At 49.8% G+C, this 15,443-nt stretch overlaps 1 protein-coding gene across 1 annotated transcript in view; it reads left to right on the plus strand.

Annotated features, from left to right (window-relative positions):
- Positions 1–1,292: 1,292 nt before the first annotated feature.
- trip4 (thyroid hormone receptor interactor 4) overlaps positions 1,293–15,443 on the plus strand; it is an 87,197-nt gene continuing 73,046 nt past the window's right edge. The window contains exons 1-7 of the mRNA XM_042342998.1: positions 1,293–1,450; positions 4,470–4,639; positions 5,536–5,672; positions 6,897–7,112; positions 8,692–8,776; positions 11,897–12,014; positions 14,092–14,307. Of these exons, the coding sequence (XP_042198932.1) occupies positions 1,341–1,450; positions 4,470–4,639; positions 5,536–5,672; positions 6,897–7,112; positions 8,692–8,776; positions 11,897–12,014; positions 14,092–14,307 (1,052 nt within the window). The 5' untranslated portion in view covers positions 1,293–1,340. The remainder of the gene's footprint in view (positions 1,451–4,469; positions 4,640–5,535; positions 5,673–6,896; positions 7,113–8,691; positions 8,777–11,896; positions 12,015–14,091; positions 14,308–15,443) is intronic.

Genomic DNA, 15,443 nt, shown 5'->3' on the forward strand with positions numbered 1-15,443 from the left:
GTATATTCTGTGAAGTGATTTGAGACGCCTAGAAGACGTGATAAGGAATGCAAATGCAAAGATTATTATTTATATTTTACAGTGAGTCTTGGGCTATTTTTGAGGAAGGCCTCTCAAATTAATAGTGGAAATGAATATGACTGATGCATGGTACCTGGACTTCCAAAGCCCTTTGATAATGTATCACAGCTATAAATGGTAGGACAGCAGGTAACAAAGCTGTGAAGAAAGCTAAATAGTATCCTTGCATAGATCTTGAGCTCCAAATCCCTAAAACAGGATTTCCACCCATGACATTCTGACCCGGGGCAAGATTGCAATCAACTGATCCAAGATGAGACATGAAAAAGCGAGTTTCTCAGTGTCCTAACTCCTGGCCAACAAGTCTTCAAAGGAATTAAGTAATTAACTGAAAGGCTGATTATGGGACTGTGCTGGTGCACAAATAGTTTAAAAATACTAAATTTGTCTGTAATTACTTGTGAAATGTAATTACTGTGGAGTCCTGTGGCTCAGTAGTTAGAGCACTCGCTTTGCAAGTGAGAGACCTGAGTTCAATTCCCGGCAGGTCAGGGCGAAACCTTGGGCAAGTTTCCTTACTCCACACAGAGCCTAATAATAATCCCTCCAAAACCAAAAACAATAATAAATTGGTCATTTTCAATCCACGATGTTTGTGGGACATTGCTGTGCGCAATTGGCTGCCGCGTTTGCCCACAAATATACAGTCAGTTCACTTTACAGTGTGTTCTGTGAAGCGCTTTGGGACATCCTCCCGATGTGAAAAGCACTATATCAAGTGCAAGGATTATTATTCTTATAAATGCGTGAGTCCCTTTACACTACAAAAAAAGCTATATATCATCAAAACAAATAATTATTTGCAATGGAATAAAACGTTATTATAATTATATAACCATATATCTAATTACTCTTAGATTTTGTGAGTCAAGATATGGTTCACTTTGATGGACTCGGATAAGGATCTGAATGAAGTTGAAATAAAAACAGAAGTCCCTGGGAAGACTCAGCGGGTCAGACAGCATCTATGGAGAGAGGAAAGAGACCTGTGGTCATCAACCTGAAGCGGTAACTCACTGTCCTCTCTCCGTAGGTGTGACTGACTGACTGACTGACTGACCCGCTGAGTGTTCCCCGGGACTTCTGGATTTATATCAGATTTCCAGCCTCTGCAGTGTTTTGGGCTCTTTACTGAATGAAGTGGGTTTGGTCCCGGAACGTTGTTGGGAAGTTGGCGGTGCCGCTGGGGAAGCGCCGGAGTGTGACACGGTTCTCGTGTACGCTGTGCACGGGGGGATGTTTCCGGGTGGGTTTGCTCCATGGCGGCGGCCGGAGGGGAGAGGACGGCGGCCGCGGACTCGCTGCTGAGCTGGTGTCAGGAGCAGTTGGTTCAGAAATTCGGGCTGGAAGTTAACGAGGAGTTGATACAGTCAGTCCGAGCGGCGAGGGCCTGGGGGGGTGTCACAGGACCCGGGAGGGGGGGTGACTGGCCACAGGGTGGGGGGGGGGGGAGTGTGACTGGCCACAGTGGGGGGGGGGGGGAGTGTGACTGGCCACAGTGGGGGGGGGGGGGGAGTGTGACTGGCCACAGTGGGGGGGGGGGGGGGAGTGTGACTGGCCACAGTGGGGGGGGGGGGAGTGTGACTGGCCACAGTGGGGGGGGGGGAGTGTGACTGGCCACAGTGGGGGGGGGGGGAGTGTGACTGGCCACAGTGGGGGGGGGGGAGTGTGACTGGCCACAGTGGGGGGGTGGGGAGTGTGACTGGCCACAGGGTGGGGGGGTGGGGAGTGTGACTGGCCACAGTGGGGGGGGGGGTGGGGAGTGTGACTGGCCACAGGGTGGGGGGGGGTGGGGAGTGTGACTGGCCACAGGGTGGGGGGGGTGGGGAGTGTGACTGGCCACAGTGGGGGGGGGGGAGTGTGACTGGCCACAGTGGGGGGGGGGGGGAGTGTGACTGGCCACAGTGGGGGGGGGGGGGAGTGTGACTGGCCACAGTGGGGGGGGGGGGGGGGAGTGTGACTGGCCACAGTGGGGGGGGGGGTGGGGAGTGTGACTGGCCACAGGGGGGGGGGGTGGGGAGTGTGACTGGCCACAGTGGGGGGGGGGGGAGTGTGACTGGCCACAGTGGGGGGGGGGGAGTGTGACTGGCCACAGTGGGGGGGGGGTGGGGAGTGTGACTGGCCACAGTGGGGGGGGGGGGGAGTGTGACTGGCCACAGTGGGGGGGGGGGGAGTGTGACTGGCCACAGTGGGGGGGGGGGGGGGGTGGGGAGTGTGACTGGCCACAGTGGGGGGGGGGGGGGGAAGTGTGACTGGCCACAGGGTGCGGGGGGGTGGGGAGTGTGACTGGCCACAGTGGGGGGGGGGGGGTGTGGAGTGTGACTGGCCACAGTGGGGGGGGGGGGGGGGGGAGTGTGACTGGCCACAGTGGGGGGGGGGGGGGGAAGTGTGACTGGCCACAGTGGGGGGGGGGTGGGGAGTGTGACTGGCCACAGTGGGGGGGGGGGGGGAAGTGTGACTGGCCACAGTGGGGGGGGGGGGAGTGTGACTGGCCACAGGGTGGGGGGGTGGGGAGTGTGACTGGCCACAGTGGGGGGGGGGGCGGAGTGTGACTGGCCACAGTGGGGGGGGGGGGGAGTGTGACTGGCCACAGTGGGGGGGGGGGGGGTGGGGAGTGTGACTGGCCACAGTGGGGGGGGGGGGAGTGTGACTGGCCACAGTGGGGGGGGGGGGGGAGTGTGACTGGCCACAGTGGGGGGGGGGGGGAGTGTGACTGGCCACAGTGGGGGGGGGGGGGGAGTGTGACTGGCCACAGTGGGGGGGGGGGGGAGTGTGACTGGCCACAGTGGGGGGGGGGGGAGTGTGACTGGCCACAGTGGGGGGGGGGGGGGGGAGTGTGACTGGCCACAGTGGCACAGTGGGGGGGGGGGTGGGAGTGTGACTGGCCACAGTGGGGGGGGGGGGGGGAGTGTGACTGGCCACAGTGGGGGGGGGGGGGAGGGAGTGTGACTGGCCACAGTGGGGGGGTGGGGGAAGTGTGACTGGCCACAGTGGGGGGGGGGGGGGGTGGGGAGTGTGACTGGCCACAGTGGGGGCGGGGGGGGGAGTGTGACTGGCCACAGTGGGGGGGGGGGGAGTGTGACTGGCCACAGTGGGGGGGGGGGAGTGTGACTGGCCACAGTGGGGGGGGGGGGTGGGGAGTGTGACTGGCCACAGTGGGGGGGGGGGGAGTGTGACTGGCCACAGTGGGGGGGGGGGGGAGTGTGACTGGCCACAGGGTGGGGAGGGAGTGTGACTGGCCACAGTGAAGGGGGGGGGGGGAGTGTGACTGGCCACAGTGGAGGGGGGGGGGGAGTGTGACTGGCCACAGTGGAGGGGTGGGGGAGTGTGACTGACCACAGTGGAGGGGGGGGGGGGGAGTGTGACTGGCCACAGGGTGGGGGTGGGGAGGGAGAGTGGCTGGCCACAGTGGAGGGGAGTGTGACTGGCCACAGGGTGCGGGTGGGGAGGGAGAGTGGCTGGCCACAGTGGAGGGGGGAGGGAGAGTGGCTGACCACAGTGGAGGGGGAGGGAGAGTGGCTGCCACAGTGGAGGGGGGAGGGAGAGTGGCTGGCCACAGTGGAGGGGGAGGGAGAGTGGCTGCCACAGTGGAGGGGGAGGGAGAGTGGCTGACCACAGTGGAGGGGGAGGGAGAGTGGCTGGCCACAGTGGAGGGGGGAGGGAGAGTGGCTGACCACAGTGGAGGGGGAGGGAGAGTGGCTGACCACAGTGGAGGGGGAGGGAGAGTGGCTGGCCACAGTGGAGGGGGAGGGAGAGTGGCTGGCCACAGTGGAGGGGGGAGGGAGAGTGGCTGACCACAGTGGAGGGGGGAGGGAGAGTGGCTGACCACAGTGGAGGGGGGAAGGAGAGTGGCTGACCACAGTGGAGGGGGGAGGGAGAGTGGCTGACCACAGTGGAGGGGGGAGGGAGTGTGGCTGACCACAGTGGAGGTGGGAGGGAGAGTGGCTGACCACAGTGGAGGGGGGAGGGAGTGTGGCTGACCACAGTGGAGGGGGGAGGGAGAGTGGCTGACCACAGTGGGGAGAGTGATAATGCCATGAGATCTTTAATGTCAGTCTCAGCAGCTAGAGGGGACCTTGGTTTAATGTATCTTCTGAAGGACAGCACCTCTGACCTTTCCCTCCCTCCCTCCCTCCCTCAGAACTTTGTCCCCCTGGCCCATTACTTCTCTAGGATGTCCCTCACTTCCTACTGGACTCCGTCTCCCCTTGGCCCCATAATTCACCAGTTATCTTCTGACAAACTGTTTCTGGCTGATCCCCATCCTTAGCTGCAACCTCCAGGCTGAGAATAGCCCCCCATTAATTCCAAACACTCCGGATTGGCCTGCTCTGTTGTCTGTGCTCACTAGTAGTATAATGAAAAGCATTTTTGTTTTATCACCACAGATACATCCTGTCTATCGAGAGCTCAGAGGAGATTGAAGAGTATGTCAGTGACTTGGTTCAGGGGACGGATGGAAAGAAACAGCTCTTTATTGATGAACTTCTGAAAAGGTGGAAGAGATCACGAGAGGTGCCCACTCCTGGGCAAGGACAGTTATACAGGAAAAAAGATGGTGTGTGTAGCATTGTAAAATAAGAACATAAGAATTTGTGAGAAGACCAAGATCCATCTAGTTCGCCTTCCACCATCCTGGCAGTCGCTTGACTTGTTGTGTCCCAACTATATACTGATATTATTTTCTAGCAAATCTATCTAATTTGTTCTTAAAATAACAACACTGCGCAATTGGCTGCTGCGTTCGCCCACAAATATACAGTCAATTCACTTTACAGTGTATTCTGTGAAGCGCTTTGGGACGTCCTCCTAACGTGAAAAGCGCTATATCAAATGAAAGGATTATTATTATTATTATTATGTGTATAACGCCTTTCACGTCAGGACAAGGTCCCAACGCGCTGGATAGTCGAGTTTCAGACCTGAGCTGGGGGTCGTGATTGGGGAGGAGAAGGGCGGGGGGGGGGAAACAGGGAGATCGAAAGCACGGTTCAAGAAGAGGGTCTTGAGATGGGTCTTGAAGGAGGCAAAGGAGGGGGCAAGGCGGGGGGAACAATGACATTTTCTGCGTCCACCGTCTCCATAAGGTGCCAGTTCCATAAGTATTACTCACTCATTGAAGTAGTTTCCGCAGATTTGTTCTGAATTTACCCCCCCCCTTCAATCGCAGGCTGTGTCCTCTGGTTCTACTGTTCAGTGCAAGATGAAACAGCTTGTCATAGTCTACATTATCTATTCCCTTCAGAATCTTAAAAGACCATGATCATATCGCCCTCAACCTTTTCTCCAATGTGAACATACAATTGAAGATATAGGAGATATTGCTGGAAGTATAATAATGTACTCCTGTTCCTTCCTTCATAAACTCCTTCCATTCTAAAATCTGCTGTAAACTTTTGTTTTATGTACTGGCTGAATAGAAGATGTGCCATGTGCCATTTGCTCTGCTTGTAGAGGTTCCAGACTCATCAAAAGTCAGCGAGCAGCTCAAGAAGTCAAAGAGGAAAGGCAGGAACAAGCAGGAACCATGGCTGGTGTCTGAGACCCAGGCACCAGCAGAAGAAGTTAAAACACCTATCGATCTGGTGAAGGTAATAATAATAGTTTGAAGGCAACCAGCATTTTGGTAGATGCATTTTTACATTTTGCCCACATTTACAGTAAATCCGGTGAAACACTTTGGGACGTCATCCTGGCATGAAAGGTGCTGTATCAAAGGATTATTATTATCATTAGTTATCTGTATCAAGCAAAGTTTTAAGAAATTAGACTTTTTTCTTAATGATAGTGTTAAGTACTCCAAGGTCAGGTACCGCATAATGTGTGGATAAAAAGATCTCACCACGTTACCCTACAATGGCTTTCTCAAGACAATGACAACCTTCCCAGATCTCACATAGTCCTTGTGTGACTGACTACAAGGCCTGTACCAATACTGCTTTGTAATCAGCCATTAGGAGTAAGAGTCTGAACAGGTGGTGACTGGATCTACAATTTTGTCTGTTTTCTTCCCCCCACCCCCAATCCTTTCTTGTGTCCTCTCCTGCACCAGGCTTCATGACCCTATCAACCCCACCCTCCCCTGGCTTCCCATTCCCCCAGAGGATAGAGTTCAAAATCCTCGTCCTCACCTTCAAGGCCCTCTGCAGTCTTGCTCGTTTCTACCTCTGTAACCTGCTAACCCCATATCAACCTGTCCGCTCCCTCTGCTTAGCAGGCTGTGGCCTGCTCCACGTCCCCGGCCCAGCCTGCCCCACCATTGGCGGTCGGGCCTTCGGCCTCTCTGCCCCAAACCTTTGGAACTCCATCCCGCAGTTCCTTCGCCTCGCTCCCTCCCTTGCCTCTTTCAAGGCCTGTCTCAAGACCCTTCTCTTTGACCGCATATTCTGCCACCCTCCTACCCCCACCTACTGTCCGGCGTGGAGGGTGCTATATAAATCCCAAGTTATTGTTGTTGTACTGCCCTGATCCCAACCCCCAGCTCGGATCTAAATCCCTCCCTGTTCAGCACCATGGGACATCCTTCCGATGTGAAAGGTGCTTTACAACAGTGGTGGAATTTGACCAGAGCTGGGGAGAGAGGGTAGGTGATCATAGGCACGGTTAAAGGAAAGTCTTCAGCTGCGATCTGAAGATAGGCAAGCGGAGGGATTGAGGGAGACAGTTCCAGAGTCTCGGGGTGTAGTGGGTGAAAGCACAGCCACCGACGGTGGAGGAGAAGGGGACATGCAGGAGGCCAGAGCCAGCCGTTTTCAGAGGCTTCAGTATGTTCACTGAACAGGTTGGGTATGAACTTGCTGTTTGTTATTGACCAGGTGCAGGAGGCAAACGCCTCAACCAAGAAGAAAACGACCAAATATACATCTCTGTACACCACAGAAGGCCAGGACAGGCTGACGGTCATCCTCCCAGGGCGCCATGGCTGCGACTGCCTGGCACAGAAACACAAACTCATCAACAACTGTCTGAATTGTGGCCGCATCGTGTGTGAGCAGGAGGGCTCTGGACCCTGCATGTTCTGTGGAATCTTGGTGCGTGAGTGCCATAAATAATGGTGTTATTGCTGTTCTGTTAAAACTATCTGTAAAACTCTCCACCCTAAACCTCATCCTCTATATTAATTCCCCAACCAATAACCATGGCCACCACCTTGACAAAGTTCTCCGAGACGCCATTTGGTGTGAAGGGCGCTTTATAAATATTGTTGTTATTGCGGCCTCCCCATTTCTCAACACCCCTAGGATTCAGCTCAATTCTGTCTGTACAGTTCAGATTGAGAAGTAAAATAATGGTTAAACCTCAACCCAAGGGCACAGGGCTCATTATTTTCATTCAGAAAACAGTGATTTATAGTGATGGCATTAAATCAGTCCTCTTTTTACAACAAAAATCCCTCTCAAAGGCTCAGCACATAACGTGTGGTTTGATCCCAAGTTGGACCATCTCCGTGCGGGTGGTAATCATGACGCCAGTTGGCCTCCAAGTCCCCGCACCAGGGTTCACTCCAGGAGAGAAGCAGATTAACCAGACTGAGGTAAAGATACAGCCATTTAGCTAAGGTTCAGAAATGAATCATTTCACTTGTGCATGTTCACAAGTCCATAAAAGTGGTTCAGAATCCTCACTATACCATCTTCTAGTCAATTATGAAGCTGTTTCACAGATGTCTACACACATTGAGACTCGTGTGGCTATTTGGCAAGGGAGACCCGTTGATACCTTGCCAAATAGCTAAGTGTGAGTTTCAATGATGATTGTAGGACATGGGACCCTCCTGGCCTGGACACTCACTGGGTAAATGTGTCGAGCTAAATTTTACACCAGTCCTTGTCAAGCATCATTTGCACCCCATCACCGAATGGATGGATTTCAAGATCTTCTCACTGATTTTCAAATCCCTTCATGCCCTCGCACCTCCTTACTTATCTGATCTGCTTAACCCCCCACTCAACCACCCGCTGCCTCCAGCCTCCTGTTTGTTCCTTGTGTCCTCCGTTTCACCATTGGTGATCGTGCCTTCGGCCACAAACACTTTGGGACTCTCTCCCTCAATCCCTCCGTCTTGCCCTCTCATTCCCCACCTTTAAATCCCACGTAAATACCTTTTTGATCGTGCTTAAGGTCACCTCTCCCCCCCGCCTCTTCCCCTGGCTAGGGGTCAGACTCCGCCACTGTCAAGCGCTCCGGGACACTACCACGTGTGAAGGGCATAATATAAATGCAAGTTGTGTTGTCACTGTAAATCACTGCACCCTGACAGCCCCAGAGGATGACCCCTATTTAGTGAATCTTCTCAAAATATTGACCAAGAGAATAATCTTGAGCTTGGGTTTTGTCCCTTTCCTTCTGTCAAGCTGTTTGGCCAAAGGAAAGGCCTTGCTCAGTGAACTAGTGCTATAATGGTGCAGAACCCTTAACAGTTAGTGATCGTTTCGTTAAAGACAAGCGTGCTTCTGAGATGGGGCACTTGTGCCTGGATTGTTCCATCATGCACAGAATTGCTTGTCTCGTCTAGAAATGTCCTCTAAGGGAACAAGGAAAAATTGATTACTACATCCTCCTAAAGCCCTGAGGGAATGCTTGCATGTCAGCTGCTCATGTCTCTTGTAGGTGTGCACGAGGGAGGAGCAGGAGATCCTGGTTCGTGATTCCAACAAGAGTCAGAGATTACGGAAGAAGCTCATGGCGACGTCTGGTCAGTTATTTTACTGTTTGATTCTGCATTATAGATTAAACTCCCATCAGTTAGGGTGTGTTCGAGCACTCGCCTCACAAGCTAGAGACGTGGGTTCAATTCCCGGCTGGGTGAAATCTTAGGCAAGTTTCCTTACTCCAAAATACTGCAGCTGCTGGAAATCTGAAACAAAAACAGAATTCGCTGGGAACACTCAGCATGTCAGGCAGCATCTATGGAGGAAGGAAAGTTTGGGGTCCATGACCCTTCGTCAGACCTGGGTTCGATTCCTGGCAGAGCAAAACGTCACGCAAGTTTCCTTCCTCCACACACCTAGCAATAAGTAGAAACCCAGTTGTTAATTGATTGGCAGATCGCTTTTCCGGAGGTAATAATTTCTTCAAAAAAATAGAAATAATAAATTGGTTACTTTATTCCACAACTGCTTGTGGGACGCTGCTGTGCACAATTCGCTGCCGTGTTTCGCCCACAAATACAGTCAATTCACTTTACAGTGAATTCTGTGAAGTGCTTTGAGACATCTCAAAGACTTGATAAGGCAAATGTAAGGATTAATCCTTGATTTTCATATAACCCCTTATTACGTCATTGAGTCATCTCAAAGCGCTTCACAATATACTGTAAAGTGGATTGACTGTCGATATTGTAGGCAAAATATAAAACCTATAATTGCCTAAATCGTACTTGCACCCAGGTCCCTTCAGTTTCCAAAAAACACTTGGATTTCTTTGCTCTAGTCGTATTTTACAAGTCAGATAAACAGCTAAGTGATAATAATTTCTTGGTCCCTCTGCAAATCATCTTCCAACGCTTATCGCTGCTCCCGCACTTACCAGCTGCCCTGATGTCACCATGTGAGCTGAGTTTGAAATACTAGGTCTGGATGAGCGTAAACTTCCTGCAGCTGAATGTTGGCAAGATGGAAACTATACTCTTTGGCTCCCGTCAATGTCTTCTCTCCTACAGCTCTGATCTCCTCAACCTCCCCAGGCTCTCCCTCAGGCTCACTGAACCTGTGTGTAACTTAGGCGTCAGGATTGAACCTGAGGTGTCCTTCCTACTCCACATCTGGTCACTCACCAGGATCACTTTCCTCCACCTCCTTCACATTGCACCCCCCTTCACCCTTACCTCACAACATTACATGTAATGGAGGTGAATAATATTAATGAAAATAATCCTCACATTACTGATAGATTGGAAAGAAAGATTGGCAGGTAAGACAGCAAACGAACAATAGGAAGCCTTCAAGGAGGAGATAGTTCGGGGACAGAGCAAATACATTCCCACAAAGGGGAAAGGTAGCACAGTCAAACCTCCCTGGATGGCTAAGGAATTTAGGATTAAAATAAAACAGAAAAAGGAGGCTCAGACAAATGTCAGGTTCAAAACACACAGGATAATCAAATAGAATATAGGAAGTACAGAGGAGAAGTGAAAAGGGAAATAAGAAGGGCGAAGAGATTGTACGAGAAAAGATTAGCAGGAAACATAAAAGGGAACCCTAAGGTATTTTATAAGCAGATCAAGAGTAAAAGGTTAGTTAAGGGTAGGGTGGGTCCAATTTGGGACCCAAGTGAAAATCTTCTTGTTGAGGCGGAGGACATGGCGGATGTACTAAATAAGTGCTTTGCAACTAAATAGTCTTCACTAAAGAAGACGATGCAACCAATACCACAATATCAGGCGCGTGAACAGAAATTGGATATGATAAAAATCAACAGAGAGGAGGTACTAAAAAGGCTGTTGGTGCTCAACATAGGTAAGTCACCTGGTCCGGACGGGATGCATCCTAGGTTACTGAGGGAAGCAAGGGTGGAAATAGCGGAGGCTCTGGCCACAATCGTTCATTCATCTTTGGACACCGTGGTGGTGCCAGAGCACTGGAGGGTTGCAAATGTGATTCCCTGTACAAAAAGGGGCAGAAGGATAAACTCGGGAACGACAGGCCAGTCAGCCAAACGTCAGTAATAGGGAAACTTCTGGAGACGATAATCCGGGACAATATAAGTTCTCATTTAGAAAAATATGGTTTAATAAAGGACAATCAACACAGATTTGTTAAAGGCAGATCATGTCTGACAAACCTAATAGAATTTTTTGATGAAGTGACTGAGAGGGTGGGTGAAGGTAGTGCAGTAGATGTAGTTTATTTAGATTTTCAAAAGGCATTTGACAAAGTGCCACATAAGAGACATAAACAAAATAGAGGCCCACGGTATTAAAGGGACTGTGGCAACATGGATCCAGAACTTGCTGGGAAACAGAAAGCAGAGAGTGGTAGTAAACGGTTGCTTTTCTGACTGGAGGGAGGTGTGTAGTGGTGTCCCTCAGGGGTCGGTATTGGGACCACTGCTCTTTCTGATCTATATAAATGATCTGGAATAAAGGGGGCGAAATTTCCAAATTTGCAGACGATACTAAGCTACATAAGCACATAAGCAAATCTCTGAAGGTGGCGGGAAAAGCATCTGGGATACTAGGGTTTATAAATAGGGGCATAGAATACAAAAGTCAGGAGGTTATGTTGAATATTTTTAAATGCTGTTGGGCCTCATTTGGAGACTGTTCAGTTCTGGGCTCCGCATTTTAGGAAAGGTGTTAGGGAATTGGAGAGGGTGCAAAGGAGGTTTACCAGGATGGTACCAGGGATGAAGGACCTTAGTTATGAGGAGAGGTTAGCAAAACTAGGATTATTCTCCCTGGAGCAGAGAAGATTAAGAGGGGATTTAATAGAGGTTTTCAAGATCATGAGAGGATTTGATAGGTTGAACCGGGAAACACTGTTTCCACTGCATGTGGGTCAGTAACCCGAGGACACCGATTTAAGATAGTTGTTAAAGGAAACAGAGGGGAGGTGAGGAAAAAACATTTTCACCAACGAGTTGTTGGGATCTGGAATGCATTACCTGAAAGTGTGGTCGAAGCCGATTCAATAACAACTTTTAAGAGAGAAGTAGATGGGTATTTGGGGAGGACAGTATTGCAGGGCTATGGAGAGAAAGCGGGCCGGTGGGATTGAGTTGGAAGCTCTTTTAGGAGCCAAAGCAGACACGATGGGCCAAATGGCCTCTTTCTGTGCTGTATGATTCTGTGATTAAAGGTGCTGCTCTTTTCCAGCTGGGAATTCTGATAGCTTTGAGAGGGACCTGTTGCCTCACCAAGAAACGCTTTTGAAGACTGGGCTGGAGAAAGCAATTAAACACAAGGACAAGCTATTAGAATACGACAAAACCAGGTAAGAAGAGAGATTAGCCTCATAACTGATTTAATAAATTAATTGCTCTGAATTACACTGATTACAGATTTTGTTGTATAACAAAGATGTCATCATATAAGTGTACAGAGTCCAGGAAAAGTATTAAAAACAAAGTTTCCTGCTCCACTATACTGTTATACAGGGTGACCAAAAAGTTGTGATACCATTACAATCCCTAATAAGTCTTAACAAAATGATATATATAAACATTTTTTTAGATAATCGGGTAGTTATCATCCCTTTTTGGTCATCCTGTATGTAGGGAATAATGTGAATTTCTTGTGCAACAGAATAGACATCTACAGTATAATGATTTGTACATAGGATCAGAAAGACTGAATGAGATGGCATTGAATTCTGTAATTCCACAAGGCGTTGCACCTGGCAGAGGCTTAGCAAGCTTCCCTGGCTCAAATGGCTGCTTGAGGTAGTGGGTGGCGGCAGCCTACACTAGGGCATTGGTCACTGGCTAAGGCAAGTCCAGCTCTCACCAGCTCCTGGGAAATACAATCCAGAAGAATCTTCACCTTTGCCATGTTCTCAATGCCACTCCTGCAAAGAAGGTTGAGTGACGCAGGACAGGGAATCTGTTATTAGTACCTGGTGTAGTAGCCAGGGTTAGCTTCAGCCCTGAAGTAATGTGTGTCAGCATGGCGCACTCTCACCTCTGGACAGAAGGATGTGGGTGCAAGCCCCACTTCGGGACTTGAACTCCTACAATCTAAGCTGACATGCAATGCAACGCTCGGGGGAGGGGGTCAGAGGTGGCATCCTTTGGATGAGACGCTATCTGAGCTCTCCTCTGTGCCTGCTCAGGTGGACAGATCTTGTGATACTATTCAAAAAAAAAGGTTTCTCCTGTTGCCCTGGCCAACAACCACCCCCCCCATGCCCCCGCCCCAAATAAAATTGGTCATTCATTTCAAGGCTGTTTGTGGAACTTTGCTGTATGCTGTTGGGCTGCAATGTTCACCCATAAATACACACAATCCACTTCACAAAAAATCCTGTGAAGCACTTTGGGACGTCCTTCAAACATGAAAGACGCTATGTAAATGTAAGGAATAATACAATACAAAATTACATTTGTAAAGTGCCTTTCACATCAGGAGGACTTACCAAGGCGCTGGACAGTCAGGTAATGTATCTGGAGACATCAAAGGAAATGGTTCCCAAAAATACATTCACTGCATCCAATCTATTTTGTTAAATTAATCATCATCCTTGGATTTGATGCCAATTTATGTATTTTGTGGGTAAGATGAGCGTAACTGCAGTGAAGAACGTTATGCATCACTCCCAAAAGGCTAGCTCTTGTTCAATTCTTTTATCAGACCTATGATTGTCAAGTGGAGTCCTGTAGCTCAGTGGTTAGGGCACTCGCTTTGTAAGCGAGAGACCTGAGTTCAATTCCAAACAAGGACATTGCTGTGCGCAATTGGCTGCCGCGTTCGCCCACAAATATACAGTCAATTCACTTTACAGTGTCTTCTGTGAAGCACTTTGGGACGTCCTCCCGACGTGAAAAGCGCTATATCAAATGCAAGGATTATTATCATTATTATTAAGTGATTGCCAGTTACTAAAGGTATAATCAAAATAATAAACTACAACATTTTGGTGACTGGCATTAATTCAAGTAAATATGTGAGTCCTCTTCCCCCAGACAGCTGTGTTATACAATAGTACAGTCAACCTGATTCATCTGTCAGTTCCTGCCCAGTTCCTGCTGGGTAATCACAAATTCAGTTTTTCTTTCTTTTTTTTTGTCTTCCAGGTAATGTGCTCCAGAGAGTATCAGCTACGCATGCAGAAACCGCAGTTAATTCCTTGTCCATGAATTTGACAAATTAGCATTCTTGCACAGGTTTAACTCAGATCATGTGACCGTATTAAAAAGAACATAAGAAATGCTAGACGAAAAAAGACCATCTAGTTCATCTTCCACCTTCCTAGCATTCGCTTGCACATATCCCAAACCTATGCACCATATCCCATAATGTTATTTTCTAAAAGAAAGCTATCTAATCTGTGTTGTGCCTCTTTTGTTTCTCAGTGCTCGACGCACACAGGTCATTGACGATGAGTCTGATTACTTTACGTCAGACACCAACCAATGGCTGTCCAAACAGGAGCGAGAGGCATTACGCTTGCGGGATGAAGAATTACGAGATTTACGACACGCATCTCGTCAAACAAGGAAGATCACGATAGACTTTGCAGGGAGACAGGTCCTGGAAAGTGAAGATCATTTGGATCAGTACTACAACAGGTTAACAGTTTTTGAATCTTAATTTATCAAAGTCGACTTTATCGTTTCTCGATCAATATTATTACTCACCTCTGGTGGGTGGGTCGGTAACCAGGGGACATAGATTCAAGATAATTGGCAAAAGAACCAGTGGGGAGATAACACAGAGAGTTATCACGGTCTGGAATGCGCTGCCTGAAAGAGTGGAAACCTATTCAATAACAACTTTCAAAAGGGAATGGATAAGAACTTGAAATGGAAAAATTTGCAAGGATTTGGGGTAAGAGCGGGGGAGTGGGTCTGATTGGGTGGCTCTTCCAAACATTCGGCACAGGCACGATGAGCTGAATGGCCTCCTGTGCTGTGATCATAGAATTATACAGCACAGAAGGAGGCCAATTGGCCCATCGTGTCTGTGCCGGCATTTTGAAAAGAGCTTCCAAATCAACCCCACTCCCCCGCGCTCTCCCCATAGCCCTGATCAACCCCACTCCCCCGCGCTCTCCCCATAGCCCTGATCAACCCCCCCCCCCGCGCTCTCCCCATAGCCCTGATCAACCCCACTCCCCCGCTCTCTCCCCATAGCCCTGATCAACCCCACTCCCCCGCTCTCTCCCCATAGCCCTGATCAACCCCACTCCCCCGCTCTCTCCCCATAGCCCTGATCAACCCCACTCCCCCGCTCTCTCCCCATAGCCCTGATCAACCCCACTCCTCCGCCCTCTCCCCATATTCCCACAAACTTCCCCAAATAATTATCTTCTCTCTTAAAAGTTGTTATCGAATTGGCTTCCACCACCATTTCAGGCACTGCATTCCAGATTCCAACAACTCGCTGTGTGAAAACATTTCTCCTCCCCTCCCCTCAGTTTCTTTTAACAACTATTTTCAATGCGTGTCCTCGGGTTACCGACCCACCTGCCAGTGGGAATAGTTTCTCCTTGCTCACACTATCGAATCCCCTCATAATTTTGAAAACTTCTATTAACCTCCTAACCTTCTCTGCTCTAAGGAGAATAATCCCGGCTTCTCTGCCTCTCCTGGTAACTGAAGTCCCTCATTCCTGGTACCATCCTGGTCAATCTCCTCTGCACCCTCTCCAATGCCTTGACATCCTTCCTAAAAGTGTGGGGCCCAGAACTGAGCACAGTCTCTCG

Source organism: Callorhinchus milii, unplaced genomic scaffold (assembly GCF_018977255.1).
Source record: "Callorhinchus milii isolate IMCB2004 unplaced genomic scaffold, IMCB_Cmil_1.0 Scaffold22, whole genome shotgun sequence".
Taxonomy (NCBI): domain Eukaryota; kingdom Metazoa; phylum Chordata; class Chondrichthyes; order Chimaeriformes; family Callorhinchidae; genus Callorhinchus; species Callorhinchus milii.